The following is a 22,261-nucleotide window of genomic DNA, read 5'->3' as shown; positions in this document are numbered from 1 at the left end:
TCTCTACTCCACGCTTTAGAGAAAACTCTGTGCTCCAGTCCTCCATGCTGTCTCTTGACAGAAAACACCTCTTTTTAAGGGTTCCGAGAAAGCTCTTTCCTCTCTTGGCAAAGCTGGGCTCTTCCAATTAAATTGGTTTACTGTTAGACTGTCACCTTGCTTTAGACTTGAAAAATTCTATTTGAAAACCCAAAGCCAAGGATTTATTTACCGCAGATCAGGTCAGGGTTTCTCAATCTTGGCACAGTGACATGTGCGGCCGGATAACTCCTTGTTGTAGGATCTGTCCTGTCCACTGTAGAAAGTTTAGCAGCATCCCTGACTCCTACCCACCAGAGATACCAGTAGCAACACCACCACCACCACCACCCCTAACTGTGGTACTCAAAAATGTCTCCAGACATTGTCAAAAATCAAAATGTCATTTTGCCTGGGGGAAAAATCACCCTGTTTTAGTTAATACTCATCCTTCCTTTACCACAAGGCAATAAAACGTCAGCTCCAAGGCCAAATCTTAATGGCAAGAGCTCATGGGAGGTGGGGAAGAATTACTGAGAAAAGAAAATATGTGGAGTGACTTATTAAAATAGCATCTTGATTCATATATATATATATATATATTTTTCCCAATAATGGGATCATATGAACCTAACATAGGTAACCTTCATTTTTTTTCTTTTTTTGGCCGTGCCGCTCAGCTTGCGGGATCTTTGTTCCCCAGCCAGGGATGGAACCTGTGCCCCCTGCAGTGGAAGCACAGAATCCTAACCACTGGACTGCCAAGGAATTCCCTACCTGATTTTTAAAATTCAATAATATATCATAAACATCTTCCCACTTCAATACATTGACTGCATAGTGCACTGTTAAAAGCATAGGCTTTGAATCCAACAAACTTAGGTTCATCCCTTGACTCTACCACTTACCAGCTGTGTGTCCTTGAGCAGATGACTTGACGTCTCTGTGCCTCATACCTCTCACGTATAAAATGGAGATGGGAATAATAATGCCTATCTCACCGGGTTGTTATGAAGACGAAATCGTATCCTGCGTGTAAGTGCTGAGCACAGCGCCAGGTGCATAGCGAACATTCAGTAAATATTAAAATATTTAATTTTTTAATATTTAAATTTTAATATTTTAATAATTTTAATATTTAAATTTTAAATATTAAAATTTAAAAATTAAGTTATTACCTAAGCATGATTGTTATTTAACTTTTATTTACAACTTACAATGTCTGAAAGACACAGTTAAGGTGCACACAAACTGCCCCTGCTGCACACTGGTGATAATTGGAGCGCACCAGGACAGCTGGGGGTTGTTAAAATATTAAAGTAACTTCCCTGCCCTTTGGCCAACAGCTCATGCCCGAAAATTCTTAAAGTGCCTGCGTCCCCATATCCGCCTTCCCACCGCCCCAGCCCTCCCGACCCTACCTGGGGCTTCTCCCCACTGGGACCTCCGAAGGATCCAGCATCTAGAGTTAAGCCGGTTTGGTCATACATGGCCCTTAGGTTCTTTCTGATAAATAACAGTAGCCGGTAAAGAAGTTTGGGGCAGGTGAGGGGTAACTGCTCCCGCACCTCCCTGCCTGGGTGTAAGGAAAGCAAGTCTCAGAGCAAATTCTAGCCCTACAAAGACTTTCGGTAAACACACCTTCCCTAATAAAGGGACCCCATCGATCAGCCTGTTCTGTAAGTTTTATGAAGTCCCCCCTCCGGCCATCATCTTGCGGGGAAGGGTCCCTCAAGACAGCCACGACAGGGTCGCAGAGGCAGCCGGAGTCACCCCTAGAGATGGCATCAGATGCCAGAACTCTAAGCTGAGACTGGACAGGGGCCCATTTAGGGTCAGACCCCGTGGCCCTCCCTGGGGACACAGGCCAGGCAGTACCTTCCTCCAGTGGGAGACGATTTCTTGAGGAATCTGAAAACAGATCAAGACTTCCTCCTGAAAATTCAGTTTCCAAATTGAGATACACAATCAGTGTAAAATAAACCCCAGATTTCAAAGGCTTCATGCCTCGAAGAAAAAGAATATAAAATATCTCCATATTTTTTGTCGATTACGTGTTAAAATGATGTTTTTTAATGTATTGGGTTAAATCAAATTGATCATTAAAAAATTCATCTCTTCTTTTTACCTTTTTAATGCGACTACTAGAAAATTGAAAATTGCATTCTGTAGCTCCCATCATTTCTCTATCAGGCACTGCTGCTGTAGTCAGTTAGGACTTTGCTGCTCAGGATCCAAGAGAGTCAGATGGGGGCAGTGAGCTTCAAATAAAAGTTTTCTAATCATGGACCTAGTTGGGGAGGTGGAGGGAGAGAAAATGGGCAGCTGCTGAAGTTCCAGGCCCTTGTGTTCCTCGCGCCCCAGGAACCACTGTGGCCAGGGCTGTTCATTCAACACGCAAGGCTGTGCATTCTCCGGGCACCACAGGCCATCAGCTATGTTCACTAGAGGTTCTGGGGTCCACAAAGAGGTTTGAGACCTGGCTGGGGGGCAGGAATCTTTGACTCTAAAATGCATAAATAAAAAAGGCAGAAGCAAAATGAATAGATGATGAATGTCCACAAACATGACAGTGAGTGCTTCATCCATCATTGATGTTAAGACTCATGAAAGTTTCATCACCACTGAAAACAATTTGTTCAGCTTCTCACTTCACAGGAAGATAAGAATGTGCAGTGACTGTCCAGAAACCATAGTCACCTGGAAATTTAAAATACGCTGCTTGGGCCCAAGTGATCTCACACGTAGAATTATAGAAATCTTTACAAACGTTTCTACACCAAGAAAATGGTTTCTACACCATTCAGTGTTGATGTGAGTGAATTGCGAGATGTCTGATGTGATACAGAGTGGGGCCCCCAAACACAATGCCATAATCCCTGAAAGTCATATAAACAGGCCTTGTAATATTGGGGTAAATAAGAAAAAAATTAGGAAAGCTTAAATGTCTATCAAGTGGATCCTAGTTAAACAGGTTTGGCACACTTGGACAAGGGACCACAATGCTACCCTTGAAAACAACCAAGTACAGCCTCAAATACTGACATGGGAAGATGTTTTTGATATTGTTAGCTGAAAAGTAAGCTGGATAAGCATCTCTGTCATGTAAATGCATTTTTGTTTTTTGAAAAGATATGGCTGCAATAAAACAAACATAGCTAATGTTTAGGGCTAAATGCTCTACTTGAGGGGTCAGCAAACTTTTCCTGTAAAGAGCCAGATAGTAAATACTTTAGTACTTGTGGGTCACATGGTCTCTGCTGCAACTACTCAGCTCTGCCTTTGTAGCTGGGAAGCAGCCATAAATAATATGTAAATCAATCACTGTGGCTGTGTTGCAATAAAACTTTATTTACAAAAATAGGCAGAAGGCCAGATTTGGCCGCAGGGCCATAGTTTGCCAAGCCCTGCTCTATATCATTATTCTATTTAATCTCCAGATAGCCCTTTATAGCAGAGACTATCAGTGATCCTAAATTATGTATGTGGAAACTAAGGCTTAGAAAGAGCAAATGACTTGCCCAAGGTCATCAGCTCTTATGCGGCATAGAAAAAAGTCTGGAAAGAGACACACCACAGTGCATCAGTGCAGTTAATGCTGGGGAAGAGAAATGAGGCAGCTCTTACCCTTTCCAGTCCTCCTGTAATGCTTTCAGTGCATAAGTCTCATGAATGTGAAGGTTAATCTGAAAATATTTTTTAAGACTTTGGGGAAACTCACTGTCTCCTCTGCCTTCTCTGTTGACCTTGTGTGTTAGTGTGGACCAATGCGGCGGAACTATCGGAACAATCAGTGGCCGAGGAAATTCCTGTGGCAGAGCCCTACAGAGAAATTTTTGTGGACCAGGACCTGTCCCAGCACGATAAGGTGAGGGGTCTTGGGGAAGCACAGAGCTACAGCAGCAAGAGGGACCATGGAGAGATTGCCACTGCCTCTTGTTCTCTGTGTCTCAAGGACTGTCCCTTTTTCCTACTTCCAAGAAACCACCTCTTCCTCCCAAGACATTCAGCCAGGTTTGGCCACTGCTCATTTTATCCCAAATAACATCTACAACTACAAGGTACTGAGCACCTACTGTGTGCTGGGCCATTTCCTGTGCACTTGACATTTATTAGCTCGTTAATCTTCACCATCTTCAAAATAGATTTTATCACCCTCACTTTGCAGATGAGGAAACTGAATCTCAGAGAGGTTCAGTAATGTGTTCAAGGCTGCCCAGTGCAAGGAGCAGTGTTAGGATTCAAAGCGAGGTCTGGTTAGCTTCTCAGCGGGTACTTCTAACTCCCACACAGTAATCACTTGGTCAACCTTCAGTGATGGAACAGTGATGCAAAAACACGTTCCTTGCAGGAGGACGTGAGCCCTGAAGTCAGGGAGGCGTGGGCCGAGAGACTCGTTAAAGAACCAGAGAGGTTTAAAGCAGGGATGCGAGCAGAACAGGTGGATTCAAGCCATCCTGGGAAGGGCCCAGGTCAATTTCTCCCCACTTAGACACGACTCGAAAGTTACTCTAAAAGAAGCAGTCTATAATATCTCGCTTTCCTTCAGGGCCAGGGCCTGCTCCTGCAGCAATCCTCAGAGTTTGTGAGGAGCAGACCTACCTGGGGTTCTTGTCAGACACGGAAATCCAAACCTTCAGGAGGCAGGGGGTTCCATCCCAGGCATCCTGGGACCAGACTCTGAAAAATGTTGCAGAAAGGCGAGAAGCCACACTCAGATTCTGTATTTATCACTATGTAACAAGCCATCCCAAAACTTAGCGGCTTCCAACAGCAATTCATTATTCCCCAGAATCTATGGGTTGACCTGGAAGGTTCCTTTGCTCGTGTCCCCTGGCCTCACTCATGCGGCCTCAGTCAGCCGCTGGCTTGGCCAGGTTGGTTGTCGGTCTCCATTGGCCTCCTTCCCACATCTAAGGCCTCAGCCAGGACGCCTGGACTGGTGGGCCCCTTTGTGCATGTGGCTTTTCATCACAGCACGGTGGTCTCGGGGTTCCCAGGGGGCCAGAACAGAAGCTGCACAGCCTGTAAGAACTTGCCTGGAGATCATGCAGCATCACTTCCACTCCATTCCGTTGGTTAAAGCTAGTCACGGGGCCAGGCCAGACTAGAGGGTGGGGAAATAGACTGGATGGCAAAACTGCAAAGTATTTGTAGCCATTTTTCAACCTGCCTCAATTTTAACTCGGAAATATAGTGCAACCACTATAATTTTTTCTATTTATAGAAAATTTTTATAAGCCATTTATCATTTTTTCTATTTATAATAGAAATAATTCTTTCTCTTTATAAGTCGTTTATACCCTGACTTGCCAGGACTCCTTCAAGTGACATTAAACAAATTAGCTTGAGGGGGAGCATTGATTAGCTCATCTTATTGGAAAATTTAAAGGGCCACTAGCTTCAGGTATGGCTAGATCCAGGAGCTTGAATAATGTCATCAGAACACCTCCCCACTACCAACTTCTCCCCTCTGTTTCCCTCAGTGTCTGGCTTTCTTCATAAGGCTGGCTTTGTGTGTTAGAAAAGACAAACTCAGGCAAACAAGCCTACATGATCCAAAAGAAGGCAAGATCCTCTCCCTCTGTAATCGATGTGTGAAATCTCTGATTGACCAGCTTGGGCCACATGCACATGGGGAGGTGGGACAGGAAGGAGCAGGGCACATGACTGACAGTCCTACCCAGACCAAATGGAAGGAGGAACACTCCCTCCAAGAAGGGCAAGGGGACCCTCAGCAGGAAAGCAGAACCCACAGCTGTCCACTGCCCTCTGCAAACTTCTTATATTCCAGCACTGGCACGGGGCCTGGCACTTAGTTGCTGCCCGATGAATGTTTGTTGCATGAAAAATGAATAAGCACCTGGCTGATCATAACAGGGTGAAACAGGGGAAACTGCCCAGGAGTAGGGAATATGTCTGATGCTCTCTCTTGAAGTTTTGCCACCAACTTTCACAAGGACCCAAAGGAAGGCCCCTGGCAGCAGCTGGCAATGTCAGACAGGCTTTCTCGTGAGCGAGACCCTGTCCTTCCCCAGGTCACGGAGCTAGCAGGTCGTGAGGCTGACTGGACGGCTCTCCTGGGAATGAGCTGGCCCAGAAATTGCCCATTTACCTCCTCCCGTGACTGCTTTGGAAAAGGCCTCTGGGGAATTTCTTCTTCTTCTTCTTCTTCTTCTTCTTCAGTTTTTCTGACATTTTATTGATAACGTCTGGTGAGAAGTTTGGGGGAATTTTTTTTTCCTTTTTTCGAAAACCTAACCAATTCTTTGGCTGCAGAGCTTTATCACTGGAGAGATGGAGGACAGGGTTAATTATACCTGTGGGTACAGTCTACCAGCAATTTTGTTTTTCCAGCCAAAACTTTACATGAGCCCATGCAAATAAATCACTATTCCTGTCTCATTTACTTTCCAGATTGAGTTACCTGGAAAAATTTCATACATGAAGAGCCAAAAGAGGCTGGAAATATTAGAAGAGAGGAAAGGGAAAACAAATATTTCAGAATGTTTTAAGTTAAAAAAATAACCCTCATTATAAGCAGAATGTGGTCAAACAGAATGTTGTTTTCCTAACTACCTTTCCTAGGTCCCCAGTGTGCTAGGCTGAATATTGTAAATGAAAACATTCTAAGTAAACTTTGTAGCAACAAAAGTTCCCAAGTGGGATGGTTGTTCTTAATATGAAAGTCTAATTCTCGGGGAAAGGAAAGTTTCCGTACCTGTGAGGTACAGACATCCATTACAGGAGTCTATATACAAGTACATCATTTTAACCCAATTCTTGTCTCTATGAGATTTTCCAAGTGACAGAGATAGCCTTGAAAGTCTGCTTTTTCCCTCCCTGCCTGCCCTCACCTTCCCAAAGAATGATACCATATTTTTCCTGTCTTTCTTTAAATGGGCTCAGCCTTACACCCAGACCCACACCTAGTAAATTTCCCATCTGGCCTCCACCCAGGATGAAATAATTCAGCTGCTGGGAAAAGAAGTCAGCTGTCTCTCCGATTTCGAACTTGAATCTAAATACAAAGACACGGTGATAGCAAGCCTGCAGAACCAAGTGGCCAACCTGAGGCAGAAGCTGTTGGAAACAGCTGCCTCCAGGCAGAAGGAGAGGGTGATCCCGCCCAAGTTTCAGGTTCTGCATGAAGAGGACGATGCCCAACAGAGAGAGATCCAGAGCTTGAAAAACCAGGTAGGGCTCAGAGACAAGTGGGTCGGGGCCTTGGGGTCACAACACAGGGTGACAGCTCTCAGGTAGAGCCTGGGGGGAACCACCCGGGTAGTTAGAAATGGGCAGTGAGCACAGCATGGTGAGGAGTACAGTTCCAGGGAGTGCAGGGTTGGCAAGTTTCTAGCCTTGTAAGAACAATATTAGATTTCGTTAAGTGCCTACCATGTTCAGGCCCCGGTGCAGGTGCTTTGGGTGCATTAGCTTATTTATTTATTTATTTATTTATTTAATTTATTTATTTAATTTATTTATTTATGGCTGCATTGGGTCTTCGTTGCTGTGCACGGGCTTTCTCTAGTTGCAGTGAGCAGGGTCTACTCTTCACTGTGGTGCATGGGCTTCTCATTGCAGTGGCTTCTCTTCCTGCAGAGCATGGGCTCTAGGCACGTGGGCTTCAGTAGTTGCAGCATGAGGGCTTCAGTAGCTGTGGCTCGCGGACTCTAGAGTGCAGGCTCAGTAGTTGTGGCCCACGGGCATAGTTTCTCCACAGCATGTGGGATCTTCCTGGACCAGGGCTCGAACTCCTGTCCCCTGCATTGGCAGGGGGATTCTTAACCACTGCACCATGAGGGAAGTCCCCTCATCAGCTAGTTAAACCTCAGTCTTCTGGCAGATGCCATTCTACAGATGAGGAGACTGAGGCACGCTCAGAGATGCCCAGGAGCTTGTTACAGCTTGCACAGCAAGTGAGAGGCAGTGATGTGACTTGGGCTCAGCTCTGCCACCTTGTACACCTCATGCTTTCACACCCACTTTGCATTTCCACCCAAGTCCTGTCGCTTCAGTGACCACTTCTCATACCCACCCAGACCCAGCCAGAAAGAGCTGGAGGTGGGGAGAAGGAACCCCACAGTGTTCCAAACACTGAGGCCTTTATCAAACCCTGAAGGCAGCTGCTGGTTCATTTATAGGGAATTTCACCAAAAAATCTCCACCCAGAATGTCTGGATTTACCAGTCAACTTCCTTCCTCCTGAAACTAAATCCAAAAGAAAAAAAATTTTTTTTTAAGTTTTAAAGAACTACTTTAAAATTGGCCCCTGATCTTGTACATAAATTATATCTCAACAAAGTTGATAAAAAAGCAATAGGTCATTGATGAATTTTGGCCTCAGTGCATAATTCTGCTTAAAACCATAGTCAGATTTGGTTCAACATGGCGGAGTAGAAGGACATGCTCTCACTCCCTCTTTCGAGAACACTGGAATCACAACTAACTGCTGAACAATCTTCGACAGGAAGACACTGGAACTCACCAAAAAAGATACCCCACATGCAAAGACAAAGGAGAAGGCGCAATGAGACAGTAGGAGGGGTGCAATCCCAATGAAATCAAATCCCATCACTGCTGGGTGGGTGACTCACAAACTGGAGAACACTTATACCACAAAAGTCCACCCACTGGAGTGAAGGTTCTGAGCCCCACGTCGGGCTTCCCAACCTGGGGGTCCAGCAATGGGAGGAGGAATTCCTAGAGACTCAGACTTTGAAGGCTAGTGGGATTTGATTGCAGGACTTTGGCAGGACTGGGGGAAAGAGCGATTCCACTCTTGGAGGGCACACACAAAGTAGTGTGTGCATTGGGACCCAGGGGAAGGAGCAGTGACCCCCCTAGGAGACTGAACCAGATCTACCTGCTAGTGTTGGTGGGTCTCCTGCAGAGGCAGGGGACAGCTGTGGCTCACCAAGGGACAAGGGCACTGGCAGCAGAAGTTCTGGGAAGTATTCCTTGGCATGAGCCCTCCCAGAGTCTGCCATTAGCTCCACCAAAGAGCCTGGGTAGGCTCCAGTGTTGGGTCGCTTCAGGCCAAACAACTAACAGGGAGGGAAACCAGACCCACCCATCAGCAGACAAGCAGATTAAAGTTTTACTGAGCTCTGCCTACCAATGCCACAGCCAGCTCTACCCACCACCAGTCCCTCCTATCAGGAAACTTCCACAAGCCTCTTAGATAGCCTCATCCACCAGAGGGCAGACAGCAGCAACAAGAAGAACTACAATCCTGCAGCTTGTGGAACAAAAACAATATTCACAGAAAGACAGAAAAGATGAAAAGGCAGAGGGCTATGCAACAGATGAAGGAACAAGGTTAAACCCCAGAAAACAACTAAATGAAATGGAGATAGGCAACCTTCCAGAAAAAGAATTTAGAATAATGATAGTGAAGATGATCCTGGACCTCAGAAAAAGAATGGAGGCAAAGATCGAGAAGATGCAAGAAATGTTTAACAAAGATCTAGAAGAATTCAAGAACAAACAAACAGAGATGAACAATACAATAACTGAAAAAAAACCACACACTAGAAGGAATCAATAGAATAACTGAGGCAAAAGAACGGATAAGTGACCTGGAAGACAGAATGGTGGAATTCACTGCTGCGGAACAGAATAAAGAAAAAAGAATGAAAAGAAATGAAGACAGCTTAAGAGACCTCTGGGACAACATTAAACACAACAACGTTCACATTATACGGGTCCCAGAAGGAGAACAGAGAGAGAAAGGACCCGAGAAAATATTGAAGAGATTATAGTCAAAAACTTCCCTAACATTGGAAAGGAAATAGCCACCCAAGTCCAGGAAGCAGAGAGAGTCCCATACAGGAGAAACCCAAGGAGAAACACACCGAGACACATAGTAATCAACTTGGCAAAAATTAAAGAAAAATTATTGACAGCAGCAAGGGAAAAATGACAAATAACATACAAGGGAACTCCCAGAAGGTTAAGAGCTGATTTCTCAGCAGAAACTCTACCAACCAGAAGGGAGTGGCATGATATACTTAAAGTGATGAAAGGGAAGAACCTACAACCAAGATTACTCTACCCAGCAAGGATCTCATTGAGATTCGATGGAGAAATCAAAAGCTTGACAGACAAGCAAAAGCTAAGAGAATTGAGCACCACCAAACCAGCTCTACAACAAATGTTAAAGGAACTTCTCTAAGTGGGAAACACAAGAGAAGAAAAGGACCTACAAAAACAAACCCAAAACAATTAAGAAAATGGTCATAGAAACACACATATCGATAATTACCTTAAACGTGAATGGATCAAATGCTCCAACCAAAAGACACAGGGTTGCTGAAAGGATACAAAAACAAGACCCATCTATATGCTGTCTCCAGGCGACCCACTTCAGACCTAGGGACACATACAGACTGAAAGTGAGGGGATGGAAAAAGATATTCCATGCAAATGGAAATCAAAGGAAAGCTGGAGTAGCAATACTCATATCAGGTAAAATACACTTTAAAATAAAGAATGTTACAAGAGACAAGGAAGGACACTACGTAATGATCAAGGGATCAATCCAAGAGGAAGATATAACAATTATAAATATATATGCACCCAACATAGGAGCACCTCAATACAAAAGGCAATCACTAACAGCTCTAAAAGAGGAAATCAACAGTAACACAATAATAGTGGGGGACTTTAACACCTCACTTACACCAATGGACAGATCATCCAAAGAGAAAATTAATATGGAAACACAAGCTTTAAATAACACAATAGACCAGATAGATTTAATTAATATTTGTAGGACATTCCATCCTAAAACAGCAGATTACACTTTCTTCTCAAGTGCGCACGGAACATTTTCCAGGATAGATCACGTCTTGGGTCACAAATCAAGCCTCAGGAAATTTAAGAAAATTAAAATCATATCAAGCATCTTTTCTGACCACAACGCTATGAGATTAGAAATGAATTACAGGGGAAAACCTGTAAAAAACACAAACACATAGAGGCTAAACAGTACGTTACTAAATAACCAAGAGATCACTGAAGAAATCAAAGAGGAAATCAAAAAATACCTTGAGACAAATGACAATGAAAACACAACGATCCAAAACCTATGGGATGCAGCAAAAGCATCCCATAGTTCTAAGAGGGAAGTTCATAGCTATACAAGCCTACCTCAAGAAACAAGAAAAATCTTAAATAAACAATCTAACGTTACACCTAAAGGAACTAGAGAAAGAAGAACAAACAAAACCCAAAGTGAGCAGAAGGAAAGAAATCATAAAGATCAGAGCAGAAATAAATGAAATAGAAACAAAGAAAACAATAGCAAAAATCAATAAAACTAAAAGCTGGTTCTTTGAGAAGTTAAACAAAATTGATAAACCATTAGCCAGACTCATCAAGAAAAAGAGGGAGATGACTCAAATCAATAAAATTAGAAAGGAAAAAGAAGTTACAACAGACACCGCAGAAATACAAAGCATCCTAAGAGACAACTACAAGCAACTCTATGCCGATAAAATGGACAACCTGGAAGACATGAACAAATTCTTAGAAAGTTATAACCTTTCAAGTCTGAACCAGGAAGAAATAGAAAATATGAACAGACCAATCACAAGTAATGAAATTGAAACTGTGATTAAAAATCTTCCAACAAACAGAAGTCCAGGACCAGAAGGCTTCACAGGTGAATGCTATCAAACATTTAGAGACGAGCTAACACCCATCTTTCTCAAACTCTTCCAAAAAATTGCAGAGGAAGGAACACTCCCAAACTCATTCTCTGAGGCCACCATCACCCTGATACCAAAACCAGACAAAGATACTACAAAAAAAGAAAATTACAGACCAATATCACTGATGAATATAGATGCAAAAATCCTCAACAAAATACTAGCAAACAGAATCCAGCAACACATGAAAAGGATCATACACCATGATCAAGTGGGATTTACCCCAGAGAGGCAAGGATTCTTCAATATATGCAAATCAATCAATGTGATACACCATATTAACAAATTGAAAAAGAAAAACCATATGATCATCTCAATGGATGCAGAAAAAGCTTTTGACAAAATTCAACTCTGATTTATGATAAAAACTCTCCAGAAAGTGGGCATAGAGGGAACCTACTTCACCATAGTAAAGGCCATATATGACAAAGCCACAGCAAACATCATTCTCAATGGTGAAAAACTGAAAACATTTCCTCTAAGATCAGGAACAAGACAAGGATGTCCACTCTCACTACTATTCTTCAACATAGTTTTGGAAGTCCTAGCCACAGCAATCAGTGAAGAAAAAGCAATAAAAGGAATCCAAATTGAAAAAGAAGAAGTAAAACTGTCACTGTTTGCAGATGACAGGATACTCTACAGAGAGAATCCTAAAGATGCCACCTGAAATCTACTAGAGCTAATCAATGAACTTGGTAAAGTTGCAGGACACAAAATGAATGCACAGAAATCTCTTGCATTCCTATACACTAATGATGAAAAATCTGAAAGAGAAATTAAGGAAACACTCTCATGTACCACTGCAACCAAAAAATACAATACCTAGGAATAAACCTACCTAGGGAGACAAAGACCTGTATGCAGAAAACTGTAAGACACTGATGAAAGCAATTAAAGATGATAGCAACAGATGGAGAGATATACCATGTTCTTGGATTGCAAGCATCAATATTGTGAAAATGACTCTACTACCCAAAGCAATCTACAGATTCAATGCAATCCCTATCAAATTACCAATGGCATTTTTTAGAGAACTAGAACAAAAAAGCTTAAAATTTGTGTGGAGACACAAAAGACCCCGAATAGCCAAAGCAGTCTTGAGGGAAAAAAACGGAGCTGGAGGAATCAGACTCCCTAACTTCAGCCTATACTACAAAGCCACAGTAATCAAGACAATATGGTACTGGCACAAAAACAGAAATATAGGTCAATGGAACAGAATAGAAAGCCCAGAGATAAACCCACACACCTATGGTCAACTAATCTATGACAAAGGAGTCAAGGATATACAGTGGAGAAAAGAGAGTCTCTTCAATAAGTGGTGATGGGAAAACTGGACAGCTACATGTAAAAGAATGAAATTAGAACACTCCCTAACGCCATACACAAAAATAAACTCAAAACGGATTAGAGACCTAAATGTAAGACCAGACACTCTAAAATTCTTAGAGGAAAACATAGGAAGAACACTCTTTGACATAAATCACAGCAAGATATTTTTTGATCCACTTCCTAGAGTAATGGAAATAAATACAAAAATAAACAAATGGGACCTAATGAAACTTCAAAGCTTTTGCACAGCAAAGGAAACCATAAACAGGATGAAAAGACAACCCTCAGACTGGGGGAAAATATTTGCAAAGGAAGCAACTGACAAATGATTAATATCCAAAATATATAAAGAGCTCATGCAGCTCAATATTAAGAAAACAAACAACCCAATCCAAAAATGTGCAGAATACCTAAATAGACATTTCTCCAAAGAAGATATACCACTGGCCAAGAAGCACATGAAAAGCTGCTCAACATCATTAATTATTAGAGAAATGCAAATCAAAACTGCAATGAGGTATCACCTCACACCAGTTAGAATGGGCATCATCAGAAAATCTACAAACAACAAATGCTGGAGAAGGTGTGGAGAAAAGGTGACCCTCTTGCACTGTTGGTGGGAATGTAAATTGATACAGCCACTATGGAGAACAGTATGGAGGTTCCTTAAAAAACTAAAAATAGAATTACCATAGGACCCAGCAATCCCACAACTGGGCATATACCCAGAGAAAACCATAATTCAAAAAGCCACATGCACCCCAATGTTCATTGCAGTACTATTTACAATAGCCAGATCATGGAAGCAACCTAAATGCCCATCGACGGACGAATGGTTAAAGAGGAAGTGGTACATATATACAATGGAATATTACTCAGCCATAAAAAGGAACAAAATTGGGTCATTTGTAGAGACGTGGATGCATCTAGAGACTGCCATACAGAGTGAAGTAAGTCAGAAAGAGAAGAACAAATATCGTATATTAACGCATATGTGTGGAACCTAGAAAAATGGTAAAGATGAACCAATTTGCAGAGCAGAAATTGAGACACACATGTAGAGAACAAACGTATGGACACCAAGGGGGGAAAGTGGCAGGGGGTGGGGGTGGTGGTATGATGAATTGAGAGATTGGGATTTACATGTATACACTGATGTGTATAAAATGGGTGACTAATAAGAAAAATATAAATAAATAAATAAACATTTTAAAAAAGGAGAGAGGAAAAAAAAAACCGTAGTCAATGCTTGGGGGCCTTTGTTCTCTTGTTCTCTGTTTACTGTCTTTCCCTCTGTAACCGATTCTAGGTACACAGTTTCAATCCTAGAAATGGTGCTCTAGAAAGGACACAGATTGTGTATGGTGAACCTAGGAGATTCTAGCAGGAAACTGTAAGCTCCATGAAGGCAAAGGTTGGGCCCAGTAACCTTCTAGAACTCTGTTAGGACCGTGTCTGTTTGTTTGTTCTTTATTCATCCATCCATCCATCCGTCCATTAATCCAAAGAAATATTTTGGGGGGCCTATCCCGTGCCATGCCCTCTTCCAGGCTCTGAGAATTCAGCAGAGAACAAGACAGACATGATCCTTCCCCCTGTTATGCTCTAGTGAGGGAGACAGAATAAACAAGTCAACAAATACATGCTCTAATATTTAAAGGAACTAATGACTCTCCTTCAAACCTGGTTTTGAAAAAACAATGAAAGTAACAGGTCCTGTAGGAATTATTAGTGCAAACAGCTACCTTGACATGTAGCTGACACATTAATGATCATCTTTTTCTTGAACTGAACACAATTTTGCTGAAATATTCCTTTCAGTTATTCTCCCATTTCAGAGCTTTCCTGAGAAAATGACATGTCTTTTTCAGGTACATGGATGAGGCTGAATTATTCCCACATACCTTTTTTATTTTTGGCCATACCACGCGGCTTGCAGGATCTTAGTTCCCTGACCAGGGATCAAACCCAGGCCTCCAGCAGTGGAAGCACAGAGTCCTAACCACTGGACTGCCAGGGAATTCCCCACATACCTTTTTTTAAATAATTGAAATATATTTGACATAGAATATTATATAATTTCCACATATCTTTGAATATCAGCCGGTCCCAATTTGAGTTTTATTTAAAGTGGCTGCCGATACCTGGGGGAAAAAATGTTTTTTACAAAGAAATTATCTAGAAATAATTACACTGATGCATCATGCTCTTGCCTCCCCTACCACTGGAGCTTCACTTATAACTGAAGAAGAATATTTTATAGCAAGGCATATATGAACCAGAGGCTCCATCGGTTTGAACTCAAATCGAGTTTCATCCACTGACATTTTAGTTTCTTAACTATTCTACTGCCTGCAGAGCATTCCACCAGAAGTGTAAGCCACATGGCAGGTTGATTTATGGTTCTGATTACTTTATGTGTTTTCCCTGGTCCCCGAAGGTGTGTGCATAATGATTTGCTCTCAGAGATCTTCGATCTGCTACAGTATCACTAGAAAATTCTTACCTCCATGTGCTCTTATACGCCTGTGGTAATTAGAAGCCAAATTATCATCCTGAAACAATCACTCCTCCTAGCACTCTTAACTTTCTTATGATTCAGTGCCCATTTTATTACACAGCTTAACAGACATTAAACATCTTGGAATTTATGCCATTACAAACAATATGGATATTTATTTTGATAGTAAAAGTATCAAAGAGGTTTGAAGACTCTTTGGAGTTTTCCAGCAATCCGAAATCCTAAAACTCTGACACTCAGATTGAAATATTTTCAATCTGTCAAAACCACTGGAGTCTTAGAGAGGAACATATGTTTTCCATTCTGGAAGTTTGTCTCTGTGTGTTCTATCTCTGGTATCATGCAAATAAAAGCATCAAGCTGAGAAGAGCTTACAAACACTTTCAGTGTTCCAAGGACCTTTTATGGAAAAGTTGTAGTTCCCCCCAACAGAGAAAAGTAAGATGTGAAAGAATTGTTTCACTCAAAGTTTCCAAAGCACAAACATGCAAAAGTATAGCCTTGGGGAGAGTGGGGGTCAGAGTGGCCTGTGTCCCCGCAACTTCTAGCATAGACCCCCCCCAATAATGTCTCAGGTGCCCCAGGGAAAAAGTAAATGTAACTGCCCCAAATGTCATAGACTCTGAACCATGATGGTGCATGAAACGAGTCAGAAAACTTGTGAGACCTTGACGCTTCTGTTAACTCTACCAGAGTAATAATGACAAGATTTCCAAGGACACAAACCAAGACCAAAGGCTGTGCGCGCCATCTGGTGGCCATATCAGCACGCCCGAACTCCATTACCTGGGCATGCCCACCACCTCCCCCCAATCTTTTTTTTTTTCCCTTTAGTGTGATGCCTGCAACCTGGTCTGATGGTAAACAGGGAAATTCCTGTATTTCTTCTTTTGGAGGGATTATTTTTATTTAAGACACTGAGTCTCTATTTACTCTTATAACAGTTATTTTTAATTTAATGCACGCTTTTAAGTTTAAAAAGGGAGCTGCTTCTACGAAAAATGCTAAGAAATTATAGTGGGACTAGCCAAGAGACATGGGAAAAATAGTGAAAGTGGTATATGAATGACTGAAGTTTAGGAACTCTCTTCGGGTGGGGTTGCCAGATAAAGTAAGGACACCCAGTTAAATTTGAATTTTAGAATTTCGTTTTAGTGTGTGTCCCAAATATTGCATGGGACACACTTGCACTAAAATATTATTCATTATCTGAAATCCTATTTTAAGTGAACATCCTTTTTTCTTCCCCTAACTCTGGCAACCTTACCTTAGGAGAACAAAGAAATTGCACCCAGGACTTCCCTGGTGGCACAATGGTTAGGGATCCGCCTGCCATTGCAGGGGACACGGGATCGAGCCCTGGTCCGGGAATATCCCACATGCCGTGGAGCATGTAAGCCTGTGCGCCACAACTACTGAGCACTCGTGCCACAACTACTGAAGCCCGTGTGCTTAGAGCCCAGGCTCTGCAACAAGAGAAGGCACCACAATAAGCCTATGCACCGCAACAAAGACCCAACACACCAAAAATAAATAAATAAATAAAATTTATTTTTTAAAAAAGAAAAGAAATTTCATCCTTCTCCTTGTCACTTCCGTTTTGATCTATCAAAACAAGCTAGTTGGGCTTCCCTGGTGGTGCAGTGGTTGACAGTCCGCCTGCCGATGCAGGGGACGCAGGTTCGTGCCCCGGTCTGGGAAGATCCCACATGCTGCGGAGCGGCTGGGCCCGTGGGCCATGGCCACTGAGCCTGCACTTCCGGAGCGTGTGCTCCACAACGGGAGAGGCCACAACAGTGAGAAGCCCGCGTACAGCGAAAAAAAAAAAAAAAAAAACAAGCTAGCTCTTGTCCTGTCTACGGATTGCTTGACATTTATGCCCCAATAAACGTGTCCCTGTGGGAGTACTGAGGCCTGACATCTGAAAAATCACAGGGCAAAGGCCCACAGTGCACCTTGAGGTGGGAATGTCCGGGCCACTCAGAACAAGCAGTCTGGCCACATCAGACCAAGAGGGAGGGGGTTCTGGGCCCAGCTCTCTTTCCCGGCCTCTCGGGTACCTGCTCTGTGGAGGCCAAGGCCTGGCAGCTACTTTCGGGCCCTTACCAACGTTGCATTTGATGGAGAGCCTTCCGCACCCCACGTGTAGACCTAGACCCCTGGAGGGGGGCCCGCCCTTGAGGGGGCTCTGAGCCATGGACTTAGAGGGTGCTCACAGCAGCCATAGATAGAGCCGGCCTGTGGTGCTCCCACCCACGATTCCTGTATTTCCTTTATTTTTTTATTATTATTATTTTTTTTGTGGTACACATGCCTCTCACTGTTGTGGCCTCTCCCATTGCGGAGCACAGGCTCCGGATGCGCAAGCTCGGAGGCCATGGCCCACAGACCCAGCCGCACCGCGGCATGTGGGATCTTCCCGGACTGGGTCACGAACCCGCGTCACCTGCATCGGCAGGCGGACTGTCACCCACCTCGTCACCAGGGAAGCCCCTGTATTTCCTCTTAATAACAACCACACTGGCGTTTAAGTGAGCCTGGCAAGGCTTACAAATGCACACATAAAGATTACCAACTACCTTCCCCAGAGACGGACGAGGGAAGTTGAAGCTAAAACACACCGTGAGGGCTTCCCTGATGGCGCAGTGGTTGAGAGTCCGCATGCCGATGCAGGGGACACAGGTTCGTGCCCCGGTCCGGAAAGATACCACATGCTGTGGAGTGGCTGGGCCCCTGAGCCATGGTCGCTGAGCCTGCGCGACCGGAGCCTGTGCTCCACAATGGGAGAGGCCACAACAGTGAGAGGCCCACATACCGCAAAAAAACCCCAAAATAAACCCAAAACAAAAGAAAAAAAACACCCCGTGGGTAGTCAGAGGAGAGGACCGTCATAGCTCATCCCCCGGTGCCGTGTGCCAGGCTTGATCTGAGCACTTGTACACATGTTAACTTATTAAAATACTTCTAACAATGCTATCAGGTTGGGACTACCATCACCCCACGTACAGACTGAACAAAAGGAAACAGAATATGGTATCCTCCTTGTGTTCACAAAGCCCGTTAACTGGCAGAGACAGGACTTGAAGGCCACAGTCCGGCTCCCGAGTCCATGCCATGCTTTACAGCCTCCAACTTCTCACGCTCATTCCTAAAGCCACCTGGGAAGGAGGAACCAGGCAACTAAAGACTGGGTTTGAATCAGACTCCACGTCTGACCAGCCGCGTGATCCCGAGCAGGGGGCCTCGCCTCTCTGAGTCTCAACCTGGCTCCCTTGCAAAATGGGCACATTAATGGGAACGTCAGCCTTCAGCAACGCTGTGACTAGTATCAGGGTAGCATGTGTGAATGGGCTTTGTAAATTCTGGAGTGTTCTGTGAGGTATAAACTACCCTCTATTCTCATTAGAGGGAATTCATTTCATAACCTGCTCCCGGCTCTTGAACTTGGCTGTGCATCCAGTCAGTGCTGGATGATCTGGAACCAACAGCTGGTCTATTTATGGCTGAAAACCCACAGGTCATAGGAAGACAGCAGCACCGGAGCCCCTGGGTGGCCACAAAGATAAGGTTCGTGTCTTGAGGACTGATGTCATGGTGGTCACTGAAGGAACAGGCCCCTCCTGCCCCTTCCACTAGTGACAACTGAAAACCTTGGTTTCCCCAACACCCCGATCCAAGATCAGCCCGACTCTTTGCCCAACGTTGGAGAAGTACCGGCGTGTCCTGCATGACTGGCTGGCCCCCTCTGACTGTGTGTTGCCTCCTTCCACAGATCAGTGCCCTACAGCAAGGCTACAACCAGGTGCTGAGCCAGACCCTGGAAATCAACTCCCTGAAGCACGAGGCCGAGAACTTAAGGAGGGAGGCCGCCATCACGTCAGGTGAGGCCCTTCTGCATTCAGGCCCCAGAGCTTCTGCCCTCCCCCTGCAGACATCACCAGTCAACCAGCACACCTGTGCCCGTGACCTGGGTGCAGCCTCAGGGATCACCCATGTCGGTGCATTAGAGTTCTCCCTCAGTGGAGGTTTGTTGCCACCCAGTTCCGAGGGCAGGGCCTGGTAAATATTTGAGAGAATGGTATCTCTTGGCTACAAGGTCTCCTGAGCACTGGCCCCACCAGGGAGAACACAGGTCGCCTTGTGGCTTGGGTGGTTCCACAAAGCAGCCTGAGTGCAAACTAGAGCGTGGACAAAATGGGGTCACTCCTTTAAGGCACCCATTGTCTCACCCATTTCAGCCGAGTGCACTTGGGCCCAAGGGAAACCATTTTCTAATTTGATCAGAGGTGGTTCCCTGATAAAGGGCTTGGGTTGGGAGAGGGGCAGCCAACGCACAGCTGTAGCTGAGCTTTGATTCCCTGGATTCCTTCATTGCTTCAACATGTTTCTTGAGCTCCTTCAAGGTGTCAGGCCCCGTTCCAGGCTCCGGGGAGGGAGAGCCAAGCAAGACAGTCAGATTCCTGTACTCACAGATTCGGGAGGGGGTGACAGACAATAAAAGTAAACGGATGAATAAACAAGCCCACTTCAGAGAGCAGTGGTGCTGTGGAGAAAATAAACTGTGTGTCGTGGTGGCCAGTGCTTCAAGGCGGGGAGGCCAAGGGGGACCAGCTTAGTGGGTGTGCAACCATGGAACTCAGGTGGGACTTGAACCCGTGGGCTGGGACTCGAACCCAGTCAGAACCCACTATCTTTTAATCGAGATCACGAATCTGGTCTCGGGACTTAATAAAGCTCAGGTTCTTTATGTCTCATCGCAGAAAGAATTCAGGGAGAGACAAAGTAAGAAGTGGATTTCTTTAGAGAGAAACACACTCCACAGACAGAGTGTGGGCCATCTCAGAAGGCTAGAGGCCCCCAAATATGGGGCGGTTAGTTTTTATGGGCTGGGTAATTTTATAGGCTAATGAGTGGGAGGATTGGGACAACTCTAATATTTTGGGGAAGGAGCGGGGATTTCCAGGCATTGGGCCACCACCCACTTTTTTTTTTTTTCTGTATGTGGGCCTCTCGCTGTTGTGGCCTCTCCCGTTGCGGAGCACAGGCTCCGGATGCGCAGGCTCAGCGGCCATGGCTCACGGGCCCATCTGCTCCACGGCATGTGGGATCTTCCCGGACCGGGGCACGAACCCATGTCCCCTGCATCGGCAGGCGGAATCTCAACCACCGCGCCACCAGGGAAGCCCACCACCCACTTTTTGACCTTTATGGTCAGCCTTGGAACTGTCCTGGTGCTGGTGCGTGTGTCATTTTGCTAATGTATTACAATGAGCCTGTAATGAGGCTCCAGTTCCCCCTGGAATTCGAATCTTACACCCCCTTGGACCTAGCCGATTCTAACCAGTTTATGCTGTATCCTCCATGGCTATGTCCTTCTTTTAGAGAGGACCTGTTTCAGGTGGGCAAGGACAAGCCAAGGGTAAGCGAGGCTGCGTGGAGTGAACAGGGGATCGTGGGGCTGGGCAGGGTCGGGTGGTCTGGGTTATTATTCCAAGGGTCTTGGGAATCCAGTGGAGTTTTTTAAGCCGAAACTGACATGTCTAGAGACCTGAAGAGGAGGGACCACTCACAGACGAGGGGAGGGAGAGAAGCAGGTGACAGGGAGGAGGCAGTGAGCCTCGGAGGGGCACATCACTCTGAAGGCAGCCAGCGCGTAGCAGGAAACATGCCCACAGCTGTAGAAGCCAGGCACAGCACTGAGTCGCACGTGAATCCCCATCTCTGTATGAATCTGTGCTTTTCTTCTGCCTCACTCTGCAACTTAATCACACCTAGCCCCACCCACTGCTGCCCCCAGGTCTCTGCTTATGCTCCTCCCTCACTTGGGATGTCCTCAGATATTTTCTGAGCACCTCCCCCAGGCTAGGTGCTGTTCTGGGCACCAGCAATGTAAGGGTGAACTCGCTGGTCCTCACCTTCCTCCCGTATGTCAGCCAGTGAAACCTCATCCAAGCATCAAGCCTGTCTCAGATCCCACCTTCTCCGATCAGGGAATCGGACAGACCTGGGTTGGGATAATGCTTGAGATGGGCTGGACCCACTCAAAGTGTGGCAAGCCCCAGAGGGATTTCCAAGTAACTGAACTGTGTCCTGGAGGCAAAGCTCATTTTTAAAATGAAATTCTGGAGCATTTTGTGCTTTATTTCATAGACATTCTTGATTGAAACCTACCACTAAAACTGGGCCTGATGTTCTTTCAAGAAAAGAACCGTATGAGATAACCCAATACCAATGCATTTATGCACCCTTCTTCCCACTTTTATTCAAAATGATACTACAATGCAAGAGGGAAGAGATATGGGGAGATATGTATATGCATAACTGATTCACTTGGTTATAAAGCAGAAACTAACACACCATTGTAAAGCAATTATACTCCAATAAAGATGTTTAAAAAAATGATACTACAGTAATGGAGTAGTTATCTATTGCTGCATAAAAAGTTACCCCAAAATGTAATGGATAAATCCCCAACTAATATTGATTATCTCACCCAGTATCTGTAGTTCAGGGATTTGAGAGGGGGGTGACTTAGTTCTCATGAGTTGCAGTCAAGATGTCGGCTGGGGCATAAGTCATGTCATCTAAAGCCTCGTGGGGAGCCGGAGGATCCCCCTTCAGAATGGCTGCTCATGTGGCTATTGGCTGGAGGCCTTAGTCCCTGAGCACA

General features: G+C 44.6%; 1 protein-coding gene across 1 annotated transcript in view; it reads left to right on the top strand.

The window, feature by feature from the left end:
• The window catches only part of LOC308610113 (forkhead-associated domain-containing protein 1-like), a 129,042-nt gene that overhangs the window by 42,141 nt on the left and 64,640 nt on the right, over nt 1-22,261 (top strand). Inside the window, exons 4-5 of the mRNA XM_081259365.1 lie at nt 3,777-3,886; nt 6,979-7,215. Of these exons, the coding sequence (XP_081115491.1) occupies nt 3,777-3,886; nt 6,979-7,215 (347 nt within the window). The remainder of the gene's footprint in view (nt 1-3,776; nt 3,887-6,978; nt 7,216-22,261) is intronic.

Source organism: Mesoplodon bidens (assembly GCF_964165515.1).
Source record: "Mesoplodon bidens genome assembly, contig: HAP1_SCAFFOLD_378, whole genome shotgun sequence".
In the NCBI taxonomy this organism is placed as follows: Eukaryota; Metazoa; Chordata; class Mammalia; order Artiodactyla; family Ziphiidae; genus Mesoplodon; species Mesoplodon bidens.
This window is presented reverse-complemented; position numbering and strand designations above follow the sequence as displayed.